General features: G+C 56.3%; 1 protein-coding gene and 1 long non-coding RNA gene across 6 annotated transcripts; one reads left to right on the top strand and one right to left on the bottom strand.

Moving 5' to 3' along the window:
* Positions 1 to 529: 529 nt before the first annotated feature.
* On the bottom strand, positions 530 to 22,643 carry CLN8 (CLN8 transmembrane ER and ERGIC protein). Of its 5 annotated transcripts, XM_053216211.1 has the most exons (4): positions 16,523 to 16,673; positions 9,002 to 9,672; positions 7,073 to 7,206; positions 2,255 to 2,432 (listed from the first exon to the last, which is right to left on the bottom strand). In XM_053216211.1, exons 2-4 carry the CDS (start codon positions 9,542 to 9,544, stop codon positions 2,399 to 2,401), a joined length of 711 nt encoding a protein of 236 aa, XP_053072186.1. In that variant the 5' UTR covers positions 9,545 to 9,672; positions 16,523 to 16,673; the 3' UTR covers positions 2,255 to 2,398. The 5 variants fall into 5 exon arrangements, with proteins under 5 accessions (XP_026905806.1, XP_026905807.1, XP_026905808.1 ...); XM_027050005.2 differs by lacking the exons at positions 7,073 to 7,206; positions 16,523 to 16,673 and adding an exon at positions 22,279 to 22,643 and having other exon boundaries at positions 530 to 2,432; XM_027050006.2 differs by lacking the exon at positions 7,073 to 7,206 and having other exon boundaries at positions 530 to 2,432; positions 16,523 to 16,672.
* LOC128314297 (uncharacterized) lies at positions 16,781 to 22,643 on the top strand. Its single transcript, XR_008295778.1, has 3 exons — positions 16,781 to 16,951; positions 19,611 to 19,819; positions 22,311 to 22,643. It is a non-coding gene; the product is annotated as an uncharacterized LOC128314297 (long non-coding RNA).
* Positions 22,644 to 23,004: the final 361 nt, after the last annotated feature.

Here is a 23,004-nt window from a genome sequence, read left to right as displayed (position 1 = left end):
CTCTGCAGACAGCATGGGAGTCACACGGGGCTCCCCTGCTGCACGTCCAGCTGCAGATGCCTGTGTCCTGGCAGCCTTGAGCCACGCCACAGCCGGTGCCGGGTGGCCTGGCCTGGCGCGGAGCCCGGAAAGCTCCCTAGAACTCGGAAGGCCCTACCAGCCCCTGAGCAATAAAGGTGTGTGGGTCCTGGATCAACAGGGTTCAAAAAGCCTCTTCTACGCACACGCCTGCCTTGCTGCTCCTTGTGGGAAGTCCCTGGTCAGAGGGAGCACGAAAGTGTGCGCGGGCCAAGCTCTCGTGCTATCTGGTCCTTCCCTCTCCACACACGACTACTGCGTCGTTATAAAGACGTGGAGTGTAAGGGGGGAGCCCTGGGAAGGTCAAATCCTGATGTGGGTCACGTAAAAAGTAAGCTAAATATTTCATACTTTAACCTGAAGTGTGAACAGACATGGGTCATCACCCGGTGTCTCCAAGACAAGCGACTCACACCGACCAAACAGTATGGAGAGACAAGAACGGACATCCTTTTGGGTCCATAAACATAAGTTACTTTATTAAGCTTCTGTGCCATCAGAAGACACCAGCTACGTCTGTTCCACAAGAAGGGCGGGGGCCGCAGGATCGTGAGTTAGTCGTCTTTGGGGGACGCGGTTTGCGGGGTACCTTTGAGGCTTCAATCACTCCTTACGAGGAGATAAACGGGTGTTACGGATCTTGACCTAAGCATAAAGCCGAAGCAGCAGTAACCAAGATCGCCGCCATGAGCGCCCTGTCACTTAAACACGAGTCGGACATTTCCGTGACCAATAAACGCATGTTTTTTGCAAAGACGTCAAAGAGGCTTTCAAAAGAAAAAAATAAACCTAATTTTAATTGCACACCCCAGGCCAGAATCAAATGTCTGTACGTGTGTCCCCCACTGCCCACAGTAGGGCGGTCCCCTGAAACCTCTCGTGAGCTGGAATGACCCCCTTTGCAGCACTTTGCTGTTACACAAGACCTACTGGGTGCCTGTTCTCGCGGACTAAAGGAAGTCGGGGCAGGGGGACCCTCACTTTCACAGGAGAGGCCGTTACTCGGCGGACACATCTCTGCTAACAGTGGAGGCACGCACCTAAGCGAGCTCTGGAAGCGGGGGGCCCCCGGACCTCCCCGCACACGTGCTAGGCTGGTGCCCGCCTTCCCGAGGAGGCGGCAGGTGAAGGCGGCATGCCTGCCCTCCCAGCTCGCAGGGCAGAGTGCCCAGTGCCTGGCCCTGAAACCCTCAGGAACGCCAGCCACGGAATGAGGGTCCAGTTGGGAAGCACACCGGCAACTCGGTCCGTTGAAAACGGCTCTAAAATCCAGACAGGTCTGATTACCGAACATCTACCTTATTTTACCAAGTGACCAAGAGAGTGTGAATACACGCTTCTGGTTTTACTGGAGATCCCCTGCTGCGTGACCCCACAGCCTGCACTGGAGCACACACACCCACCAGGCTGGCTCCGTCCCCCAAGGTGGGGAGGGTCACTCCTGCAAGGGGCCCGCCCACGGCTTCGCCACCAGATGGTGCGACCGCAGCCAGGCTGGCCTCTCCATCCACGGAGATTCTAACAAGGGGCCCAAACAGGACCCCTTCTGTCCGAGGACAGTGCCCTGCGGCTAAGAAGGTCACCACCACCAGATAGGACACACAAACTGCTGACCGTGTGACCGGACAGACCGGATGCTGACGGCCACGGCGGCGGGGAAGGGGGGGCGGGGGAGGGTTGCTGATGCCGAGTCACGCCCGGCACTGGGAGCGCTCCCTCCTCCTGGACAGGTGGCCCGGCCGCCACCGTGACGCCCTCCCTGATGGTCAACAGGGCTGCACACGGTTAGGCGCGCAGGAGCAAACCACAGCAGGCGACAGGGTCGCGACGGCAATAATGTGCCCCCAGAGGCAAAGCCGGGCTTTGCACACCCTTTGCGGCCACCGGGAAATCAGCACAGTCAGTGTGACTCGGAAAGTGCGCCAGGGACAGCGCGGTCCCTGCCTCACTCTGCGGGAGTCTGCGGCGGGGACCTCGCGGAGCCCGTGGACAGCAGCCGCCTGCGCCCCGGGGCCCTGGGCTCCGAGCGGCTACTGCCCCTTCTTCTGTGGCACCTGGCCATTGGCCCCCACGGGCCGCCCGCCTCCAGGCTCCGGCTGTGCGAAGTTCCAGTCCACCGGGGTCAGGAGCTGCTGAGTCTTCTTATGGGTCCAGTAGGGGTTGAGGACGAGCGTGAGCAGACCCAGCCCCACGAGGAACAGCGCCAGGTGCGGAAGGTGCAGGCTGCTGCGCAGGCCGTCCCAGTGCCAGAAGCACACCCACCACATGTGGTAGGTGAGCACCATGCGGCAGTGGAACATGTGGATCATCAGCCACTGGTTCAGCTTCCAGAACAGGGAGTCGGAGCAGCCGGCCTGTGGGACAGAGCATACGCGTCAGGACGCGGCCGCCCAGACGTCACGCCCACCACGAATTCACCACCTGGGTGCGCCCAGCCCCCGTGCCCGCAACAGCCGTGCCCCCCCTCCCCCGCTCCCCCTCCCAGGGGCATCGCTCCGGAGCAAGGCCACCCGTCCGCGGCCCGTCCGCTCCCAGATTCGTGCTCCCAGGAGCCAAGGCCAGACCTGTTTCCAGTCTCACTTCAGTCTCCTTTCTAACCCTGAGTCACACACACTGGCCGCCAGCAAGCCCTGGGAGAAGGGCCTCTGGGGACAGGGAGGCTGAGGATGATATACACTTACCTCCTGGTTTGATCTTGGGTCCTTTACCCCCGGAGCCCACGGACGCAGGGACAAGTGGACTTTCCTTAAAATTATTCTAACTTTACACTAAAACCAGTTTCCAAGACTTGTAGCCAAAACTGAACAGAGAACTTGAAGATGGCCCATCAGATCCTGGACGCGAAGGCAGGGCCTGGCCAGCACCAGGCCACTCCGGTGCCAGGACGGTGGGCACCCAGCCAGGTGACAGAGGACATCCAGCACCCCCGCATCCCCGCACCCCTCAGACCTTCCATACACCAGCCTCTCCGACCTCGTCTCCGTTGACCCCAAGCTGCACAATCTCCCTCGGGAGCTCTGGGCCACAGGTGGCCCCTCCCCGGGTGGGGACACTGTGTTGCTTCTGCACAAGGAAAGTCAGCAGTTTGAGGCAGAGAGGCCCCAAGAGCAGGCAGCAGAAACGACCTCAGGAAAAGGATCAGGCTTCACTTGAGCCACGTCTGCCAAACCCTGAGGAGGATGCAAACCAATTTCCAAGAGTGAGTCTGTTTTTAAAAAACAGGAAAGGAATCCTAACTCTGAGGTCATAAAAGTGTCATCACAGCTCGGACAAAGGAAAAGGAGACTCCGTGGAAATGATGACTTAGGACAAAGAAAGTCAGAAAGACAAGAAATTTCCTTGCTGTCTGAAATACGGTGAGCTTGGCCCAAAACTAACGCCACAAGAAATGTGAATGGCCTCCTACTTTCAGATGGGACACACCCAGGCATGTTTTCTAGTACTGCTGAGAGTTAAGTTAGGCGTAAACAGCGCCCAGAGGAACATTCTATTTATTCCGGCAGAGTTTAAATTTCCTCTAGGTGTAGAGGAAAGCACCTATGGGAAGAGGAGGAGAGAAAAGAATCCGACAGACTGGGAGCCCCGTGGAGGCTCTAACAGACTGTCCGTCTGCAGGCACGTGGGTTCTTGAGGCCGGAGCCTCGGGCCTCCCGCAGACAGCCTCCCTGCCTCAGTCTCTAAGTGGTGAGTCTTCCCTCGCCACTAAAAGCGGTCTTCTTAAATCATGAATACTCGTATCACAAACACGAACTCTTCCCCATGGAATAATTAGGTTACGTTTGGAAGGCTCGAAGCTGGGGGACCGAGCGTTCTTTGGCATTCCTCAGTGTCACGAGGTGACGGAGCTCCGAGAAAAGCCGGGGACAGGAACGAGCTCTGTGACAACGCACACAGAGAGGGCTTTGTGCGGCCCCGGCTCCCGGCGGTGAGCACTGCATAGGACACACGCACGACAGCGACGGTTTCTACCTCACCCACTTCGCGTCATGGGCCGGTGTGTCCTAGATGAACCGTATCACCCAGTGTGCGAGTCCCGTGTGAGTCCAAGCCACACTGCGGAATCCCAGCCGAGGGGGAGACGCTAAGAACGGGCCCCTGCTTTTGAGATAGAAACCCGTCTTACACGACGGTGACATTTTTGGTCTTGATTCACACCCTTCAGTGTGCCATCAAATCAGACCTGGATGGTGCGCAGATTCTTGAACAGGACGCCCAACCGTGTGTGAATTTGGCGACTTTATTAAAAGCTAAAAGGATTTCCACACGTCAGGTGGCACATACATACAGCAGCGTGTGAACTGCAAGGAAACAGCTAGAGTTTCTGACCTGAGCTACCGCGTTTTAGGGCACAGTTCTGTCGCTGGGACCTGCTTGCTCCGTAGAGTCAACACAGCGAATGGTGTTGAGAAGCGACCACACCAAGACCCCCTTCTCCATCCTGCGTACACAGCGCCCGGCAAACCGCAGAGACCGCAGAAAACGGCCCAAACCAGGCCTGTCGCCCGCGCCCCCCCACGGCTGGAGTCCGCCTTCTTCGTGGGGATGCTGGGGACCGGAGGTCGGGCCTCCCAGCACACCTGAGGAGGGAGACACCTGGAGACCCCCAGCAGCCCTGCTCCAGGCGGGGCACAAACAGGTCTGGAAAGACACCGTGAAGCCGTTCGACACCGACCGCCCGAGCACAGGAAAGAGAAAGATTTCATTTCTTCTTTTTAAGAGCATCCTCCAAAAAATGACAAAAATTTGACATAACTAATAATCTATCTTCTTGGAACACGCGAATCACAGCCCAAGCTCGCGTGTCTTGTGGGTTGTGGTGCCGGTCACCGTGGGGCACGGTGTCCCAGCGCACGGACGGACGCGGCTCCTTTCGGGGACATCCCTTCCCGCCGCAGCCACGTCTGCTGTGAAGCCTGGTGTTCTCACGTGTGAGGGGGCAGAGAAGACAGGACGGCTGGGCCACCGCCTGTCTGACCCGCACACCCTCCGTCCACACCCGGCCACGATGCCACCGGTGCCGTGCTCACAGCCAGAGGGCACAGGGAAGCGTCCGCCCTGCCCTCCGTCCTCAGGAGGCCCCGCTCCGTGGGGAGGACACCCACGAGGGCAGCGCCGAAAAGCCACGTGGCGTGAGTGGGTGGGTCCCAAGTCACAGCACCTTACCTAAAATGACCCACACCCGGACCAGCGGCTTCCATGACCGTTCAGAGCTCGGCTGAGTTGAAACGCTCCTTCACTCCATTAACGGTTTCCAGCCTCCCCCCAGATCACTCCTGTCCAAGGACCTCACGCCATCCCCAAGCCCCCCATCCACGAGCAGCTGTCCAGGTGCTTAAACCGCCCGGCTGCTGTGGCGCCCCGTGCACCTGCCCGGTTCACCTGCCAGCCCGGCCCCCTGTCCCCCTCCACGGCACCTGCCCCTCTGTTGCCACATCCTCCTGTGGCACCAGGTGGGGCGGCCCTGGGGGACGACGGGACTGCTGGGCACGTGGCCAGGTACGTATGAAAGTCTGCACACTTACACTGCTAATTCACTTCCGGTGTGCGTACAGCATCGACCCCCAAGGACCCTGAAGGCAGTGTGGTGTTTCCTACTTCTCTGTTTTCTCCCAAAGCTTACCACAGTGTGCAGGAGTGACACAACCCATGTGTGCTGACTGCAGTAGACGTTTACAAAACAAAAAGCTGTATCTCAAGTTTCACGTAAAACAGGCTGTGAACGTATCATACGAGATGGCCAGAATCTGTGCTACGGTATAATTCTAAGAGTTTAACGTGAACATCTTGATCTCAGAATAAGAATCAAGATGTAGACAGACGACACACATTTTTTAAAAACACGCTTTTAAAAACATAAAGGAAACAAATACACAGATAACAATTCCAGGTCCTAAACAACCTTATTCAGAAACAAAAACACGAGAAAACCATCCCGATGTGTGACAGCCGCCAGTGAGACGGCGGGCAGGAAGCCTGGATCCGCCCTCCCCACAGACACTGATTTAGCAACCGTTCACACACACAGTCCCTCCGTGAGAAATGCGACACTGATGGAGACGCCCCTGTGCAGGAGAGCCCACGCTCACCGCGGCCGGGAGGGGCACTCAGGGCACCCTCCCGCACCACATGATCGGGAAGAGACCCCAGAGGAGGAAGGAGCTGCGGCACGCGCCCAGCACCCCAACTTTTTCGAGGGGCTCCCGGAGGACTGGCCTCGAGCTCGCCAGTCCTGGAGTTCTGACAGTCCAGCAGAGCCCGGCTGCCCATGGGGAGCAGCGGCAATGGCTTGGCTGGTCGACCCCACAGCGGCCTGCTCTGCCCCAGAGCCTGGGGCCAGGCTGACCAGCGGGGTCGTGTCCCATGTGAGGAGTGTGTGCAGACCTGGAGAGGTGCCCTCCTGGTCTAATGCACAGACAGCAACGGAGCCGGGAGTGGGACCAGGCAAGGGAGCTCTGAACCAAGGAACAAGGAGAACCCTCCAAAAGCACCCCCTGGTGAGACGGGACTGAAGGGTTTACGTGACAGAGAATTACACACAACTGTCACGAAGATGCTCACTGAAGTCACGAGAACAACATGCATGACCACAAGCGAGAATTTCAAGCCAGACAGAAGAATGTTTAAAAACAAGTACCAGACAGAAATCAAGGAGCTGAGAACACGGTGAAGAACAGAAAAGTTCACTAGAAAGTTTACCAAAGTGATCTACAGATGTAACGCCATCCCTACCAGAATCGCGATGCTTTTTTACAGAAACAGAAAAAACAATTCTCAAATTCACAGGAAACCACAAAAGACCGCAAATAGTCATGTCACTCTTGAGAAAGAAGAACAACGATGAAGGCATCACACTTCCTGATTTCAAACTCTATCTCAAAGCTAATCAAAGTTGCCCGGCACTGACACGCAGTCCGATGGAACAGAACGCAGAGCCCAGAGAGAAATTCACCAGGTATGATCAGTCCATTTCTGACAACGGGGCAAGGGACAGTACCTTCGACAGGTGCTGCTGGGGAGACCGGACAGCCACGTGCAAAGGAACGAAATGGGACCACGTTCCCACACGAGACACAAAAGGCAAGTCAGAATGGACTCAAGTCTTAAAAATAAGACCCAAAGCTGAGACTCCTGGAAGAAAACATGGGGGAAAAACCTTCATGACGTTGGTCTTAGCAATGATTTCATGGATAGACACCAAGGGTAGGCAACAGATATAAAAACAAACAACTGGGGCTGCATCAAACGAATATCCTGCTTTAAGCAAAGGAAATGCTCACTGGGGTGAAAACACAACCTACAGAGTGGGAGAAAATATCTGTGAACCACATAACTGATAACAGATTAGTCTTCAACATACATAAAGAACCACAACTCGATAGTAAAAAACAAAAAAAATCAGATTCAAAAAATGGCCTAAGGACTTGAACCGTTTTCCAGAGAGGCCAACAGCTGTATGAAAAGATGCTCAGCATCACTCGGAACCTGGACCCACAGGGAGGAGCCGCCTCGCACCTGTCAGGACGGCTGTCGTCAAGCACACGAGACGAGTGTTGGTGGGTGTGGAGAGACAGGAAGCCTCGCAGTGTGGGGAGAGTGAAGATGGGGCAGCCGCTGTGGAAAATGGTTCGGAGGTTTTACTTTCTAACACCGAGCTACCTTATGATCCAGCAAACCCACTTCTGAGTAGTTTTCCAAAATGACCGAAATCACGATCTCGAAGAGCTGTTAGCTCCTTCCCTGTGACGCACAACAGCTAAGACACACAGACAACCGCAGCGCCCGCGGCAGGTGCACGGACACGGAAAGTGTGCTGTACACACAGAACAGAAAACTGTTCAGCCTGAAAAAAGGAGAATCTTTGATATGCAACGTGGATGAGCCTTGAGGACGTGGTGCTCAGAGCGGCGAGCCCGTCACAGAAGGACAAACACCGCATGGTTCCACGATACGAGTTACCTACAATGGTCAAACTCACAGATCAGTGTGGAATGCCGGGTGCCCGGGGCTGGAGGAGGGCGGCAGGGAGCTACTTATCACCAGACATGAAGTGTCGGCCACGCAACGGGAGACAAGCTCAAAAGAGCTGCAATAATACCGTTACCTAAAAACTGGTTAAAAGGGTAGATCTCAAGTGTTAACATAAGATGAGATAAACATTTCAGAAAGATGTGTGTATTCATATACACACTTTTGGACGTTGTTTCAAAAACATTTGAAAGAAAGAAAAACAAAATCACCTTTTCTGGGGCTTACAGAATACGATCAGCTCAGATCCACTGTTTTGTTATGGAGCCAGAAGCTTAAAACATTTGTTTAAAATTAGCAGGGGCACCTGGTGACTCAGTCAGTTAAGCATCCGAATTCGGCTTAGGTCATGTCAGAGTTCGTGGGTTCAAGCCCCATGTCGGGCTCTGTGCTGACAGCTTGGAGCCCGGAGCCTGCTTTGGATTCTGGATTCTGAGTCTCCCTCTCTCTCTTTGCCCCTCTCCCACTTGTGCTGTCTCTCTCTCCCTCTCTCAAAAATATATGGCATTAAAAACATTTTTTTAATAAAATAAAATAAAATTAGTAACACGGAGGGGCGCCCGGTGGCTCAGTCGGTTAAGCGTCTGACTCTTGGTTTCTGCTCAGGTTGTGGTCTCACGGTTCGTCGGGCTCTGCTCTGACAGCGTGGAGCCTGCTTGGGACTCTCTCTCCCTCTCTCTCAAAATAAATAAACGTTAAAAAAATTAGTAACACGGAATTCAACAAAATGAGAGGTTACTGTGGACGCCATGACGTGGTCTGGCGGGGACCCCGAGCGTGGCGCACAGGGAAGCCATGGCACGGACGCGAGACGGGAAGGGGGCCCTGCCCGGCTCCCCAGGTTGTGCTGACGAGGGCAGAGAGGACAGGTGAGCCCCACGCCCACGGAAACACTCACCTTCAGGAGCATCCAGGAAACGCAGGTGAAGGGGGTGCTGACCTCCAGGAGCAGCGTGATCATGGCCAGGTAGTGGCCGGCTCTGAGGTTGACCACCGAGCCGAGAAAGCCCAGGAAGGCAAAGAGGTGGTGGACGACCAGAAACCAGTCAAACGTCCGGAAGAGCACGTTGGACACGTGAACCGCGACGTTTTCAAAGAGAAAGAATCCCGTTGCCGTCGCCACGTGAAACCAGCACCAGTTCTGCTGGCCGCGCGCCTTATCGGCCTGGAGCACGGGGTCCGCCAGCAAGGCCCACAGGCCCGCGGCCGTGCTCTGAACGCCAAAGACCGCGCGGGTGGCCGCCAGGTTCCAGAAGACCTTCTCTCTGGCCACCAGGGAGCGGTAGGTGGCATTCAGGGAGGATGACAGCTGGTGGCAGACAACGAAGACGCCCACGTAGAAGACGAAGCCGGCGACCACGAGCGTTGAGCGGATCTTCCAGGACGTGTAGTCCAGGTCGAAAATGCTCCCTGCTGTGCCGCCATCGCTCACATGAGTCATCGTCCTAGGTGCGGAGGATTAAAGGCGTCCCAGGACCAAAGCAGGGCTCGGGCGCCCACGCCACGTCTCGTCCCACGAGGCACCGTCCGTGCAGGTGCGTCTGGGCTCGTCATGTATTCGTCTCCGACCTGAAGAAGGAAGACAGGCTCACATGTGTGGACGGGATGGGGGCCCCCCCACTTCTCTGCTCCTGCAGGACGCACACAGTGCTGGGAGAGGGAGTGTCACAAGCCCTCTGTCCTCATGTGCTTGCAGACAGGCAGGCAGGCAGGCAGGCATGCGCATGCGCGCGCGCACACACACACACACACACACACACACACACACACACACACACAAAGCAGGGAAGCGCCACCGGCAGCACCTGAGGAGGAAAGGAGAGGGCATGGGAGCCGGGAGGTGGGACGGCAGCAGTGGTGAGGCTGATGGCACACACCATCCGGGACTCTGCCGCGGGGACGCCCCGCTCACAGCCTGGGTCACACTCCACAGGGTGAGACACTTAGGCAACCACACCGGGATATGCTTTGTGAAAGCTTCTCACACCCCTAAGGGAGAGCCCTGCCCTGCCCTCTACAGGCTGCACACAGTACTGTGCAGGGTACACGCCCCGGCCGGGCTGCGTGCAGACTTCACACTGTCTGCGCTCGCTCTCCGCACGCAGAAATCACTGTCGGGAGCACAGGAGCAGGGGCAGCTGTGTAGACGGGCTGCAGTAATGTCTGGCACACAGAAAGTGTTTGCAGGACTCAGCACAAGGATTATCATCACCCGTCACGTCAGGGTCCTTATAAACCGGAGGAAAACCCAAGTCCCCAGTTCTAGTCTGTTAACCTGCCTACGGCGTGAAGCCCGTCCACACTCCCATCTGAAGCCAGTGCAAGGCCTGAATGGGAAAGGGACGAGGCCACCCGTGTGTGCCTATCCCCGCCCTGGACACCGGGAAGGACAGCGTGTCCCGCCCAGGCAGGGGGCTATGCCGAGTCCTTGCAGGAGGAAACCCACCTCCCACCCTGGACCACATCAGCTCTCAAACACAAGGTGGGAATTCTGATTCCAACCGTGAAAAACATCCCCTACGCTCAGTACGTAAAGACACAAAGGAGGGTGTGGGTATCGCTTACCACTGCCCCGTTTCCAAATCCTTTTCTCCTACACCAGCGGCTGCTACACGCAGAGAAGATAGTACAAACATACTTACCCACTCAAACAGTAAGTGTAATTGAAATAACCCAATAATTTCTCTGTAACAATGTAAAAACAAAACTTCATTCTTTGCCCAGAAATAAAAAACAAAAAAATATTTCTTCTTTTCACAACCGGCCCATTTGCTGTTGCTGACCTCAAGTCCGGCAGAGTTTGGAGACTAAGAGGAACTTCTGGCTGGATTTCCAATACATTTAAGGACCTTCCCACCTCCACGTTAGAAGACGGCTGTCATACGTTTTATACTAGTTAGCACGACAGACTGCACTGTGGTGACCACTAGAGGAAGGTCACCAAAACCCATGCTCCTGCCCTTCACACGCGTCCCCACAGGGTCTGAGCACCGTGCTCCCAGGACGGGGTCGGGTGGTGGCTCTTGACCTGCCCCCTGCCCCACCCGACGGCCCTCCTGCACAGGCAGCTGTTTGAAAGCCCGTGTCCCTCACCTCTGGGCTCCTGCTGGCGCTGGGTCCTCTAAGAGTCCTTTCCCCACCCGGCCCCACCTGTCAGCCCTTATCCTTCCGATCTCGGCATCAACGCCTTTTCCTCCAGAAGCCCCCTCTGGAAGCCCGGCCTCCACGAGACAAGCAGCTCTCTGTGGGCGGGGCTGGGCCACCTGCCCGCCGCTGTGCCCCCACCGCCTGATACGGCGCCTGGCACAGAGGACGGGCCCAGGAAACACTTGTTGAATATACGCTCCTATGGTCACATTTACGTAAGTTTGGACGCGTTGTCTGTGAAGCTGCCAAGGCCAGATTCTCGAGTCCTCAGAACAGGAGGAAGGGACCTCTGAAGCGTTCTGTGTCAGCCTCGCAGCGCGGGACCCCAATGTGCAGGAGGGAACCCCAGGATCAGGTGCTAGCAAAGTGGCCAGAGTCCCCCCTGGGTCCCTTCCTGCCCACACCTTCCACATCCCACAGCCCTGCAGGGGGCTCACCAGACAGGGCACCTCCTCAGGAGCGGAGGGCTCTCCCACCCACATCTGGGCAACAAGGAGCAGGACTGGGCAGGGGCCACGGTGCGTTCCAGCTGTCCATCCTTGCGGAGGTCACCATGTCTAGCTGAACTGTGGGCTGTGAGCCCAGAGCCACAGCTGTCCATTTGTGACTACTCGGCGAAAAGAGCTACTCTGCCCAGTCACGGTGACCACTGTCGGGACGTAGGAAGTACTAGCTCCTTTAACCCAAACCACAGAAGCACCTTTTCTAACTACTGAACTCGTGGATTTGATAATGGTCCCGTAATCAAAGGCAAAGATCATAGAAGCATTTGTCTTCCTACTTCTGAGTGAACCAAGCTCTATGGCAGGCTGGCTCTTTGTGGGTATGAATCGATTCAGGGAGGAAAGACAAAAGCACACACGTACACACACGTCCCCCCGGGAGTCCCGAGTCTGCGCCATCGCCCGTGCCCGTGCCCAGGAGTGCTCTGTATCGGACAGGACTGAAGGCGCTGAGGGGGCTGCGCTGGCCGCTTCACGGACTCGTTCTCTGCTCCTGTGATTCACACGCCCCCAAACACACGTACAAGTGCACGTGCACACAGGTCAGTCTAATAGATGACAGGCTGGCGAGAGCGCCTGGGCGTCCGTGCGCTGGTGTGTCGCGTTTGTTCCCCTGCACACTCCGACATCGTAAAAACCTTCCTGGCTGGGCAGCCCGCCCCTCCCAGGCCAGCCCATTCTTGAGAGAGCAAAGCAGGGACCTAACCCATCAGAGTCCTGCCTCCCCATCCAGCCCCTGCACCTGGAGGCACTACTGCTCTGCCTTGACCGTCCCAGGGTCCACCAAAGCCCACCGAAATCGTTCAAGGGAGCCAGTCCTCGCGTTCACGCTGACCTGCCTGCCTTTCCCATGGAAACCCCAACAAAGGCTGCAGCCTAAACCTTGTCCTGTCTCCCGACCGGTACTTCCCCATGGGGCCCAGCATGGGGCGGGCAGGGCCCGTCTCCAGGGCCCACGAGTGTGATAACCCTGGTTCTCCCGAGCCTCTGCTCTGTGTCCGCTGGTGCCCACACCTGTCTCATAAAAGCACACAGAACAATCTGGTTCTGGAGAGTCACCTCCTGACCCCACAAGGGTGGGGGAGGCTGAAGTTTACAGGTGCAGGTCAACTTCCTGCAGATTTCCAGGGTTGGGTAGAAAGGAAGCCTCACCTCCAAGCATGTGATGGTAACCATTACAAGAGTCACCCTGCACAAAACTGTAAACTCTGCTAAACTATGGACTCCCCCGAAGACTTCTTGTACTCTCCCACGAGCCAGTCACGAGGTCTGGGTGACAGTTCCCATTTTGCCACGATTGCGTGAATATGCTCTTAGCCAAGGATCCCAGCTTCTGTGGCTCCTCTGCTCGGGCCTCTAAGCCTCAGGCTCGGCCCACTGGTGAGCCAGGACAAGTGCTGTATCAGGAAGTTTGGGCTCAGGATCGAGGGACCCCAGGGTGCCACGGCCAAAGGAATAAGAACGGTGGAATCCGACCGTGGTTCCACTATTTAGGGCCATGCTGGGCCTGTTTCTGACTGTGAGAATAAAAAATCTACATAAATGCGGGAGAGTGGGCATTGGGTACTAACAGGAAGCACCTACCACGTGCCAGGCATGTTCGACTAGGCCGTCTGCAGGAGAGCCCAGGCGTGGTCACCGATTCAGACTGCACTGGCATGTGACCAGACGGCCCTCAGAGCCCCGGCCCGTGGTGCACAATCGATCGCCTGTGGTGTCTCTTCCACGCGCGTGGAAGATGCCTGTGACTGGGCCCACCTCCAGATTCTGCCTTTATGGCCCTGGAGGGACGGCCACGCTTGGGCATTTCCTAAGCACGCGGGTGCCCTGAGGCAGGTGCGGAGCCACTGAACTGGCATGACCTCCGCTCCCCATCTGGTTGTGAAAACCCAGGAAATCTCAGGTGGGGTGGCCCAGTCTCTTCCTTCTTCCAAACAAGGTCAGCGGAACTCAAAGGCAGCACACAGCGGCAGTGGCTTTAAATGTGAGCCACACACAATCAAAGAAAAGCTGATTATCCTGCTGGAAAGAAACGCTCAAAGCAAGCCACTGTGAGTCTCTCTTTTCTACTGCCCCTCCCTTGACGCTCCTGCCCCCTACCAAGCAGCATAGGGACCAGGGGGTCCTGAGGGCCTGGGAGGGGACGGCCTCAGTGTGCCTCCAGGGTGGAGACGTGCACCGTCCCGGGTAAAGGGAATGGAAAAGCGGAGGTTCTGAGACAGGGATCCGCTCACCAAACTCACAGTCCTCTGGAGGATGGTAGGACACAGGCCCGTTCCTGGGTCCACATGTTTCAGAACCACATGCTTGAGTCGCTGACAGTAAGACCACGTGAGGCAAGGACGGAGGCACAGGGCTCCTGAGGAGGCCCAAGTAAGGCGGCCGGGGGCGGGCCAGCTCTTCACGTGGGTGATGGGAAACTGGCTGCAAGGGCTCAGAAATCCGAGAAAAAACACTGTCCTTTAAGGTACATGACAGAGGGGTGCCTGGGGGGCTCAGTCGGCTAAGCATCGGACACTTGATTTCGGCTCAGGTCATGATCTCACGGTTCACAGGATCGAGCCCCGCGTCTGGCTCTGTGCTGACAGTGCAGAGCCTGCTTGGGATTCTCTCTCTTTGCCCCTCCTCCCCTCACTCTCTTTCTCTCAAAATAAATAAACTTAAAAATTATTTTAAAGTACACCATGGGAAACGTGAGGAGCCTTCTAGACCTTTTTGAGGACAGTATCATATATATACATATAAATATATATTAAAAAATAAAAACAGCTCCAGACAGTAGAGTCAGACATTGAAACAAAACAGGAGAGCGGAGCTGAGGCAGATGGGTGCCAGCAAGGCAGTGCAGACAGGGTGGGGCCGACCTCCAGGTCTCCTGTCCTTCCCTGGCCTGTCACCCTGATCACATCCCTCTGAGATGGCAGAGGACACTAGGGTCACCACTGTCCCACTGCCATGTGCCCGCCTCCCAGACTGGAGGGCTCCTTTCTGGGGCTTGAAGTCTAGCGGGTGGTCACAGCTGGAAGTCCCTGTTCCCTCTCGGGGACAGGGGAGGCCCAACAGCTCACCTCAGGCTTTGTTTCCATCTGGAAGGCGTCCAAGTCCAGGTGGCTGAGGAGCTGTGGGGGTCGGGGGGGAGGCACTGGTTCCTAGAGAGGGGCCCAGGGTCCCCCACCCAACTCTCTGCAGCTGTTTTCTTTTGGAAAAAAAATCTATCTACAAACCTCGTCTTTCTAAGATTCGCTGGTTTCAATGGATGCATTGTGCTGAACCAGCCATTTTTTAAAAATTTAACAAGCATTAGTTTCAGGGCCACAGTGTGACGTGTCAGCCCTGTCTCCGGGGATGAGACTCCGTGGCCACCAGGACGCTGAGAACTCCATCTGACGCCTACTGAAGAGTTCACCGGGGGCTAAATTGCTAAACTGCCAAATACTAGCAGTTCTGTATTTGGCTACGATAATTGATCCAAAACTTGGAAATGAGGAAGGGTGTATGCTTTCTACATCATGCTGGATGACTGCTTAACAAACCTCGTGAGGGTCACTTGACTTGGGAGGTAACTGTCACCCTTTCCTGGGGACTGGCCATTTCAGTCAGAGAAGTTAGAGGTTAAACCATGACACTGATAAGGGGCTATCCTCCCCTTTCGGCCCCAGGAAGAGATAGTGCGCGGTTGTGGTTTCAGTGCGCCCAGACACTCACCACTGCCCTGCCTCACCCGGCATGCCTCTCTGACCCTTTCATTCACTCGTTTTTGAACCGGCTTTTCATCCTGCTGGGTCCATAGTCAAGGAGACCAAAGTCACCTGACACGTGTTCACTGTCTGTGTGAGACCCATGTGTGTATCACTTTGAGAATGATGGTTTGGTCGTGTGTAAAAATGTTTCTTCCAAAATCAAAAGAAATTCAGACTCCAGGAACAGAACAAAATTCAGAAAATCTGACCAAGCATATAAATACAAAAATAAAACCCTGTAATCCTCCAAGCCAGCTCCAGGCCGCATTACTATTTTCGATTCAATCGATTCACTAAATATAAGCTCTTACTAATTTTTCCCCTAAAAAAGGACCGGGGATGCATACTGCCTGGCGCCTGCTCTTTTCCCGTCCACAATCCTGCCTGCAAAGTTAGGTCTCCCTGGCACGGAGACCACCCCGCAGGGTGCACCGGCCCATCCAGCGGCCCATCAGGCTCCCCGTTTCTCACAGCTCCCCACTGCCAGGCAGTGCACGTGGTCCAGGCCACCCGGAGACCCCAGCACAGGCGCACAGGCGCAGCTCCAGTGTTTAGGGACAGGAAGCGCTCGGCGAGAACGCACAGCGAGCGGGCCCTGGGAGCTGCCTGAGGAAGGCTCACAGCCGCGCCCTGCTGCTTTCCGAGCTCCGCGGCTCCCCGGCACAGGGCTCCCCTGCACAAGCACAGGGCTGCCCCGCACAGGGCTCCCCCGCACAAGGCTCCCCAGCACAAGCACAGGGCTCCCCCGCACAAACACAGGGCTCCCCTGCACAAGCACAGGGCTGCCCCGCACAGGGCTCCCCCGCACAAGCACAGGGCTCCCCCGCACAGGGCTCACCTGCAAGCGGGGCGGCCGGAGCCCTGTGCAGCGCATCCCCGCCCCCGTCCAAGCCGGGACCTCGCTCCCGGCCACGCCGTAGGGGAGCGCAGGCCCCGCCCCGACGGAGAGGACGCCCACCCCGTCCACGCGGCCCCCGCCCCTGCCCGTGCGCCCACCCGCCCACCGTCCTCCCTCATCCCGGCACTCACCGCACGGCCGCCGTCACGACCTCGCCGCAAACACGGCTGCGCATGCGCACGTCCGGTGGGCGGGGCCTATCGCGGGGCCGAACGGAACCACGGGCGCGGGGGCGGGGCCTAGCGCGGGCCGGACGGAACCGCGGGGCGGGGGCGGGGCCTAGAGCGGGACCGAACGGAACCAGGGGCGCGGGGCGGGGCCTAACGCAGACCTAACGGAACCGCGGGGGCGGGGCCGCGGGGGCGCGGACCTGGCCCCGACTTGCGGCCCCTGCCCTGCCTGCCCTGTACTCTCGGTTGTGCGCAAACCCTCGCCGCCCTCGTCACGCCCCAGTCTGACCCCGGGAGAGCAGCGGCTGTCCGAGGAAAGGGGTCGTCTGACAGACCCCACCGTCGCGGGGGTGCTGGGTCCCCGCAACGTCTTTGTGCCCACCGCCCACGGTAGGGCCCCGGGGATCGCGCACTGCAGAGACAAGCCCGCGGAGCCCCCCCCCCCCCACCGGGACCTCACGGAGACCCCACGGAGCCCCCCCCTAAGAATTCACGGAGACCCCATGGAGCTCTCCCCCACCCCGGGGACCCCACCGAGTCCCCTCGGACCCCCCACTGAGTCCCCGCGGAGCCACACCCCCCCCCCCCCGGGAACCCACCGCGACCCCAAGGAGCCCCCCCTTGGGATTTCACGGAGACCCCACACAACCCCCACTGGGACCCCTCCCCCGGAGGCCTCCTCCCCTCACCCCGAAGCCCAGGGATGCAGCTCACAGCTGGGCCGCAGCTGGAGGCCCCAGCTCCATGCCACACCACCACACCGGGGTGACTCAGCAATCAGGCTTGGAAATGGGGAACATTCAGATAGTTTCACTTCCCAACCGTGGCCTTTGGCCAACAGGGACTTTTCTCGACCCTAGTTTCTGGTCTGCAAAGTCCATAAGACTGCCCCACTGAGTGGCCTGTCCCGACTGTCACTCCTCTGTGTGTGGTTTTGTGAACCCCTTGAGGCAAAGCTTGGGCACACGGTGTTAATGTCATCCCCTGGGAACTCCTTATCTTCCGGAGAAAGCAGTTGTTTTAGTCTCCCCAGGACCCTGGTTGCTTATGGTGGCTTGTGGTTTCCAGAGCCCCTCTGGGCATGTGATGGATATCCAGCAGGCCCCCTCTCCTGGCAGTGTGCCCCCCACATCACCTCATCACCTGGGCTCCTGGCCCTCAGAATCTGCTTCTGTGAAACGGAAACTAGGACAGCATCCACTCGGAATACTGCCCAGGGAATTAGATGTTATGATGGGAACAGTGGCTGGCATTATATTGGCATTCAGTGCCTGCTGCTTAGTCATACAAAGTCATTAACTGTAGGAACTGCCAACTGGGTGTCAAACTCCCCTGTCCTTATCTTCACCGACCAGGTGAGGCAGCCTCCAGAACGAAGACTTCCATGGGAAAGGCAAAGCTTGCCGGCCTTGCCTGTGCCCCTAGTTTCTCCCGTAGTTCAAGAACCAGCCCACAGAAGACAGAGCCTAGGGGCTTAGAATTGGGGGTTTGGTTTTTGAGTGAAGATGGCCAGGCAGCCTGGCCTTGCGTAAACCCCCTGGCTTTGGACCCAGACAGCCCTGGCCTCCGGGACCACCAGCTTCGAGAAGTTGGCGTGCAGCCTCTCAACCCCTGAGCTCTGTTGGAAAATGTGGGAACAGCACCTGGTAGGGGGCTCTGAGGTCTCCAGGGGCGCTGACTCATCCGGGCACAGCTCCAGGTCAGCACGCAGTAGGGCCCTTGCCCCTGAATATTCCCCTGAAGCCTTTTCTTCCTTAACCACATCTACCACCACCGGACACTTTGTGTTTTTATGTGTGTGTTTCAATAATTTTTTGTTTTCTGTGTCTTTCAACTAAAATGTGCCCTGCATGAAGAGGGACTTGGCCCTGCTCCCTCTTTTTTTTTTTTTAAACCATTTATTTTGAGAGAGTGAGAGTGGGGGAGGGACAGAGAGAGGGAGAGAGAATCCCAAGCAAGCTTTGTGCTGTCAGCAGGAAGCCAGACGTGGGGCTCAGTCTCATGAACCCTGAGATCATGACCTGACCCCAAATCAAGAGTCAGACGCTTAACCCACTGAGCCAGGCGCCACCCCACCCCCCACTCCCTAGAACATCCTCAGTGACCAGTGACTGTCTGCTGACTTGTGAAAAGCCATTTAACCCGCACCCACATGCCTGCACCCATCCAGCCTCCTACATGAGAGGCCCTCAAAAACTTTATTGAACTAAGAATATGACAGATCCTGAGTCACACGCTTTTGTTTTGTTTATTTTCCCTTCCCTGAGATGTGTTGAAGGTAACCACTGCCCATGTACATCTGAGGCCAATGTGGGGATAAAGTAAGGCGTTTTAACTGTGAATGTTCTTTGAAAGTAAGGTATCAGAAAATCAGTCTATACCTTCAGCACACCAGGAAGAAGGTTTCCATTCCCATTCAGGTTTTCAAGTTCGGCGCTTTTTTTCTGGTGTGTGCCACCTTGCTTTAGGTGATATCCTGGTCCTGAGTGTCACATAAAAATGTAGCTATAGGGGCACCTGGTGGCTCAGTGGGTTGAGCAGCTGACTTCAGCTCAGGTCATGATCTCATGGTTCGTGTGGTCCAGCCCCACATCGGGCCCTGTGCTGACAGCTCGGAGCCTGGAGCTGCTTCGCATTCTGTATCTCCCTCAGTCTCTGCCCCTCCCCTGCCTGTGCTTTGTCTCTCTCTCTCCCTCAAAAATAAGTAAAGATTAAAAAACTTGTTTTAAATGTAGCTGTAGTGGTGACTGTGCGCTGGTGCGGTGTGCGGCCTCTCGGGGCGCCTCCCTTTCCTCGCCCTCAGTGCCACCTTATGAATACAGAGCTGAGGCTCATAGAAACCAAGCGACAACTTGCTCAGTCAGTCTCATAGGCAGAAACCGCCTCAGCTAGAATTTAAATGTTCAAGGACTGTGCCTTTCCACTCTGCCCTATTTGATGCATCGTGGTAAGATCAGTCATTTGGAAAACAATCCAGGGACAACCAGTAATAAATAACCTGGTGCAACTCAGAAGACAGACGGCACTGCAGCCTTATTTCTGCTCACAGGGGACCCGCGGGACTGTCCTCCCGGTGAGGCCACAGGGATCCACGGACTGTCTTCCTACTGAGGCCCCTGTGGGTCCAAGCGGGTCACCGGCCCCTCCCTCCAGCAGATGCCACAACATATCTGCTGTGTGTGACACAGCCTGGCAGGTGCTTTCCGGAAATGGTTCATTCACAACCATTTGGCTGGCCTGGCACGTCCTGGGATACACGTAGGCATATTCTCGCACTTCCTAGGTGAGAAAGCCAGGGCTCCGGTGTGGTAAGGTCAAGGAACCTGTCCCCTCCCCTCAGCTGCTGAAAGATGAGGCTGACTTTTGAAATTCAAGGCCATGAAGTGTTTGGAGGCAACTGAAACTGATTTTTTAGAGGCGGTGGGTAGGGCAGTTTTAATATTACCTTTCCTTTCTGATCGTGTAAGCAATAAGGCTCATTGCTTGCTTAAGAACAAGACAAATTTTTTAAAGATATTAATTAGCGGGGGTGGGGTGGGTGCAGTGAGATTTCTCCTCTTCTTTTTTCTTTCCTTTTTATTTTTTATGCTCACTTCTTTTTCCAACAGAGTGCAAGTGGGGGAGAGGCAGAGAGAGGGAGACCCAGAAGCTGAAGATGGCTCCAGGCTCTGAGCTGTTAGCACAGAGCCCGACGAGGGGCTCGAACCCACGAACCATGAGATCATGACCTGAACAGAAGTCGGACGCTTAACCTACTGAGCCACCCAGGTGCCCCTCTGGTTATTTCTCGGTAAGAACCAAGAAATAAGTGGACGGGCTGTCATGGGGGGAGGGGGAGCTTTCCCCTTTTAAATCCCTGTATTTGTTACCAGAGAACACAGTTAGCTGAGGAGGAGAGATATTCCAAACATTTTAGGGGTGCCTGGGTGGCTGAGATGGTTGAGTGTCCCACTTCGGCTCAGGTCATGATATCACGGTTTGTGGGTTCGAGCCCCTCATCAGGCTCTGTGCTGACAGCTCAGAGCCTGCTTCAGATTCTGGGTCTCTGTCTTTCTCTGCCCCTCCCCTGCTCATGGTCTGTCTCTCTTTCTCTCTCAAAACTAAATATTAAGAAAAATTTTTAATACATTGGACCCCAGTTCACGATCTGCAGACCACAGATCAGAAATGAACACGGGATTCTCTGGACACCTGCACTGCCAATGAGGAGGTTCTTGGCCCCGCTGTGACGGAGACGCTCCCTGACCTGCTCTCCTGGGGCTCCTCTTACCCTCAAGGCCCCGACCTTGGGGCTCTGCCCTTGCACGCTCCGTCCAGTTGTGGCAAAATCCCTACCCTTGACACATCTCCTCAGCCTGCTTTGGCAAGAATGCTGTTGGGCTGGTCTGGTGGGAATGCCCCAGCATGAGGCTTCCCACCCACCGGCACCCCAACACACACCGCCTCGGCTATAACCCACTTTTCCTTGTGGTGGACTTGCCCACCACCCCGTCCCCTACTGCAAAGCCCACCGCGGGGACACGCATCAATGGCTGTAGTTTCCTGAATAATGCCTGTGTCAGCACTCTTCAAGTGTCACGGGGAACATTTCTTCAACAATTATGGCAAAATGAAAGCTTCTTAGAAAAAAAAAAAATGCCAGAGAAGAATGCATTCTCTTGGAATCATTCCTGCCTATATGAGTATTCACTGCATCTGACTCTTTTCTGAAAAGTATGTGTTTGAACCACGAACCATGGTTTTGATGGCTCACATCCAAGATTTTCAGAGGGTCCTGAACTGGGGTCCCTTTGCTTGGGCTGGTGTTGCGACCTGGGAAGGTGTGAGTGACCTCTCTGAACCACAAACCTACAAGGCTGGAATTCATCTCAAGTGTCTGGGAACATCAAGGCTTCTGCTCCGTGAGTGTCAGCTGAGCCAGGGCGGGGCTCTCTCTGCAGGACAGGATGATCTGGAAGATGAGGGCTGTGATTATCTTGGCCCAGAAAGAACCATGAGTCTCGGTTGGCCAAACACACAACCAAAACAACCAGCGTTTAAAAAAGTGCCTCGATAAGAGTGTGTTTGCTCAAGGACCAGGAAGCCAGGCTGTTCCAGAGCGGCCCTGCCCAAGCCGAGCCTGGGCTAGCCGACCCCTCCTGGGGGGCACGGGGGCGCGTGGGACACTTGGGTCTTCGTAGCTGGTGGGGGTGGGGCTGAGGCCCTTCCGGGGCGGAGGCTGCTGCACCCACAGACACAGAACAGCACCCACAACGAAGGCAGGCAGTAATGCAGAGGCTCAGAAACCCTCACCAACTTCGAACTCACAGGAGCCCAGGTTGCGGTGTGCTCAGCGAGCCTTCCCCGCCCCCCCCGCAGGTCTGCCCGGTTCCATCCCCTGGAAAGGGGGGCAGAAGGGGCTCATCCACTGAAGGAAGTGGTGCAGCCTTGAGGAATGTTTAAGTCAGAGCCGCAGAGACAGGATCCCTGCGATCCCTTGGGATTTTTTTGTTTTACCTCAGGTACTAGTTTGGGAACAGACTTACAGGCTCAAAAGTCAACCTCTCCCCTGCCCTCCCCCCAGCACAAAGTATAATGCGACGCACAAATCAAATATCTAGGCACAGAAAAGGAAATGAGAGGCAGTGTGTTTCGACTGTCAGGTCGAACGTGACACAGCAGGCAGATCCCCACAGCAGGTGGGCCCTTCTCGAACCTGCCGCACAGTGAGAACTTACCTGAGTGTTCTTTCTGCTCTACCTCCCGGCAGGTGCACATTTACAGGGAGAGGCAGGTGCCGCCAGAAGCCACCGGCAGGAATCAGGAAACACTCCCCCGGTTCTTGTCTCCCTGTAATAAGTCACAGCCCTCGTGAAGGAGCCGGACCCGGGTCTCAGGCTCGCCCCTTCACGTCTGTTTGCAGGCCCCCAGGAACCAGACGACCTTCCGTCTTCTCTGGTGCTGGCTGCTCAGTGGCCTGGCGCACGGCCTCCTCTGACGGTGACAATTACAGGTCTGAGTCACTGAGGGCGGAACACGATGTCTATAGGGCTCCCACTGGCTGGGGCTGTCCACCCTCACCCCTGAGGGAAGCTGGTGCGGGGACCTCGTGCTCACACCCGAGCCTTCTGGCAAACCTGGCCGTCAGGAGCCTACCAGCCAGACCGGCCACACCAGGGTCTGACCTGAGCCAAAGCGGTGCTCGGCCATGACTCTGGAGTTGGGGGTCACATGTCTCCACCAGGAGTACGGCCGGACCTTCATTTCGGCACACTGGCCAAGAGGGCCGTCTGCTCTTTTCTGCCAATAAACATTACCCGTGGAAGTCACTTAGCTCTGACTCCCAGGCGTCTGGGAGCCAAATTCTTGCTATTACACAACCTACTGATAGGAGATAACAAAGCGGTACTTGCTGGAGTTTACAGATAGCAGGAAAACAGAGATTGCTCTTGGGGCAGTTACTA

Source organism: Acinonyx jubatus, chromosome B1, assembly GCF_027475565.1.
Source record: "Acinonyx jubatus isolate Ajub_Pintada_27869175 chromosome B1, VMU_Ajub_asm_v1.0, whole genome shotgun sequence".
Taxonomy (NCBI): domain Eukaryota; kingdom Metazoa; phylum Chordata; class Mammalia; order Carnivora; family Felidae; genus Acinonyx; species Acinonyx jubatus.
This window is presented reverse-complemented; position numbering and strand designations above follow the sequence as displayed.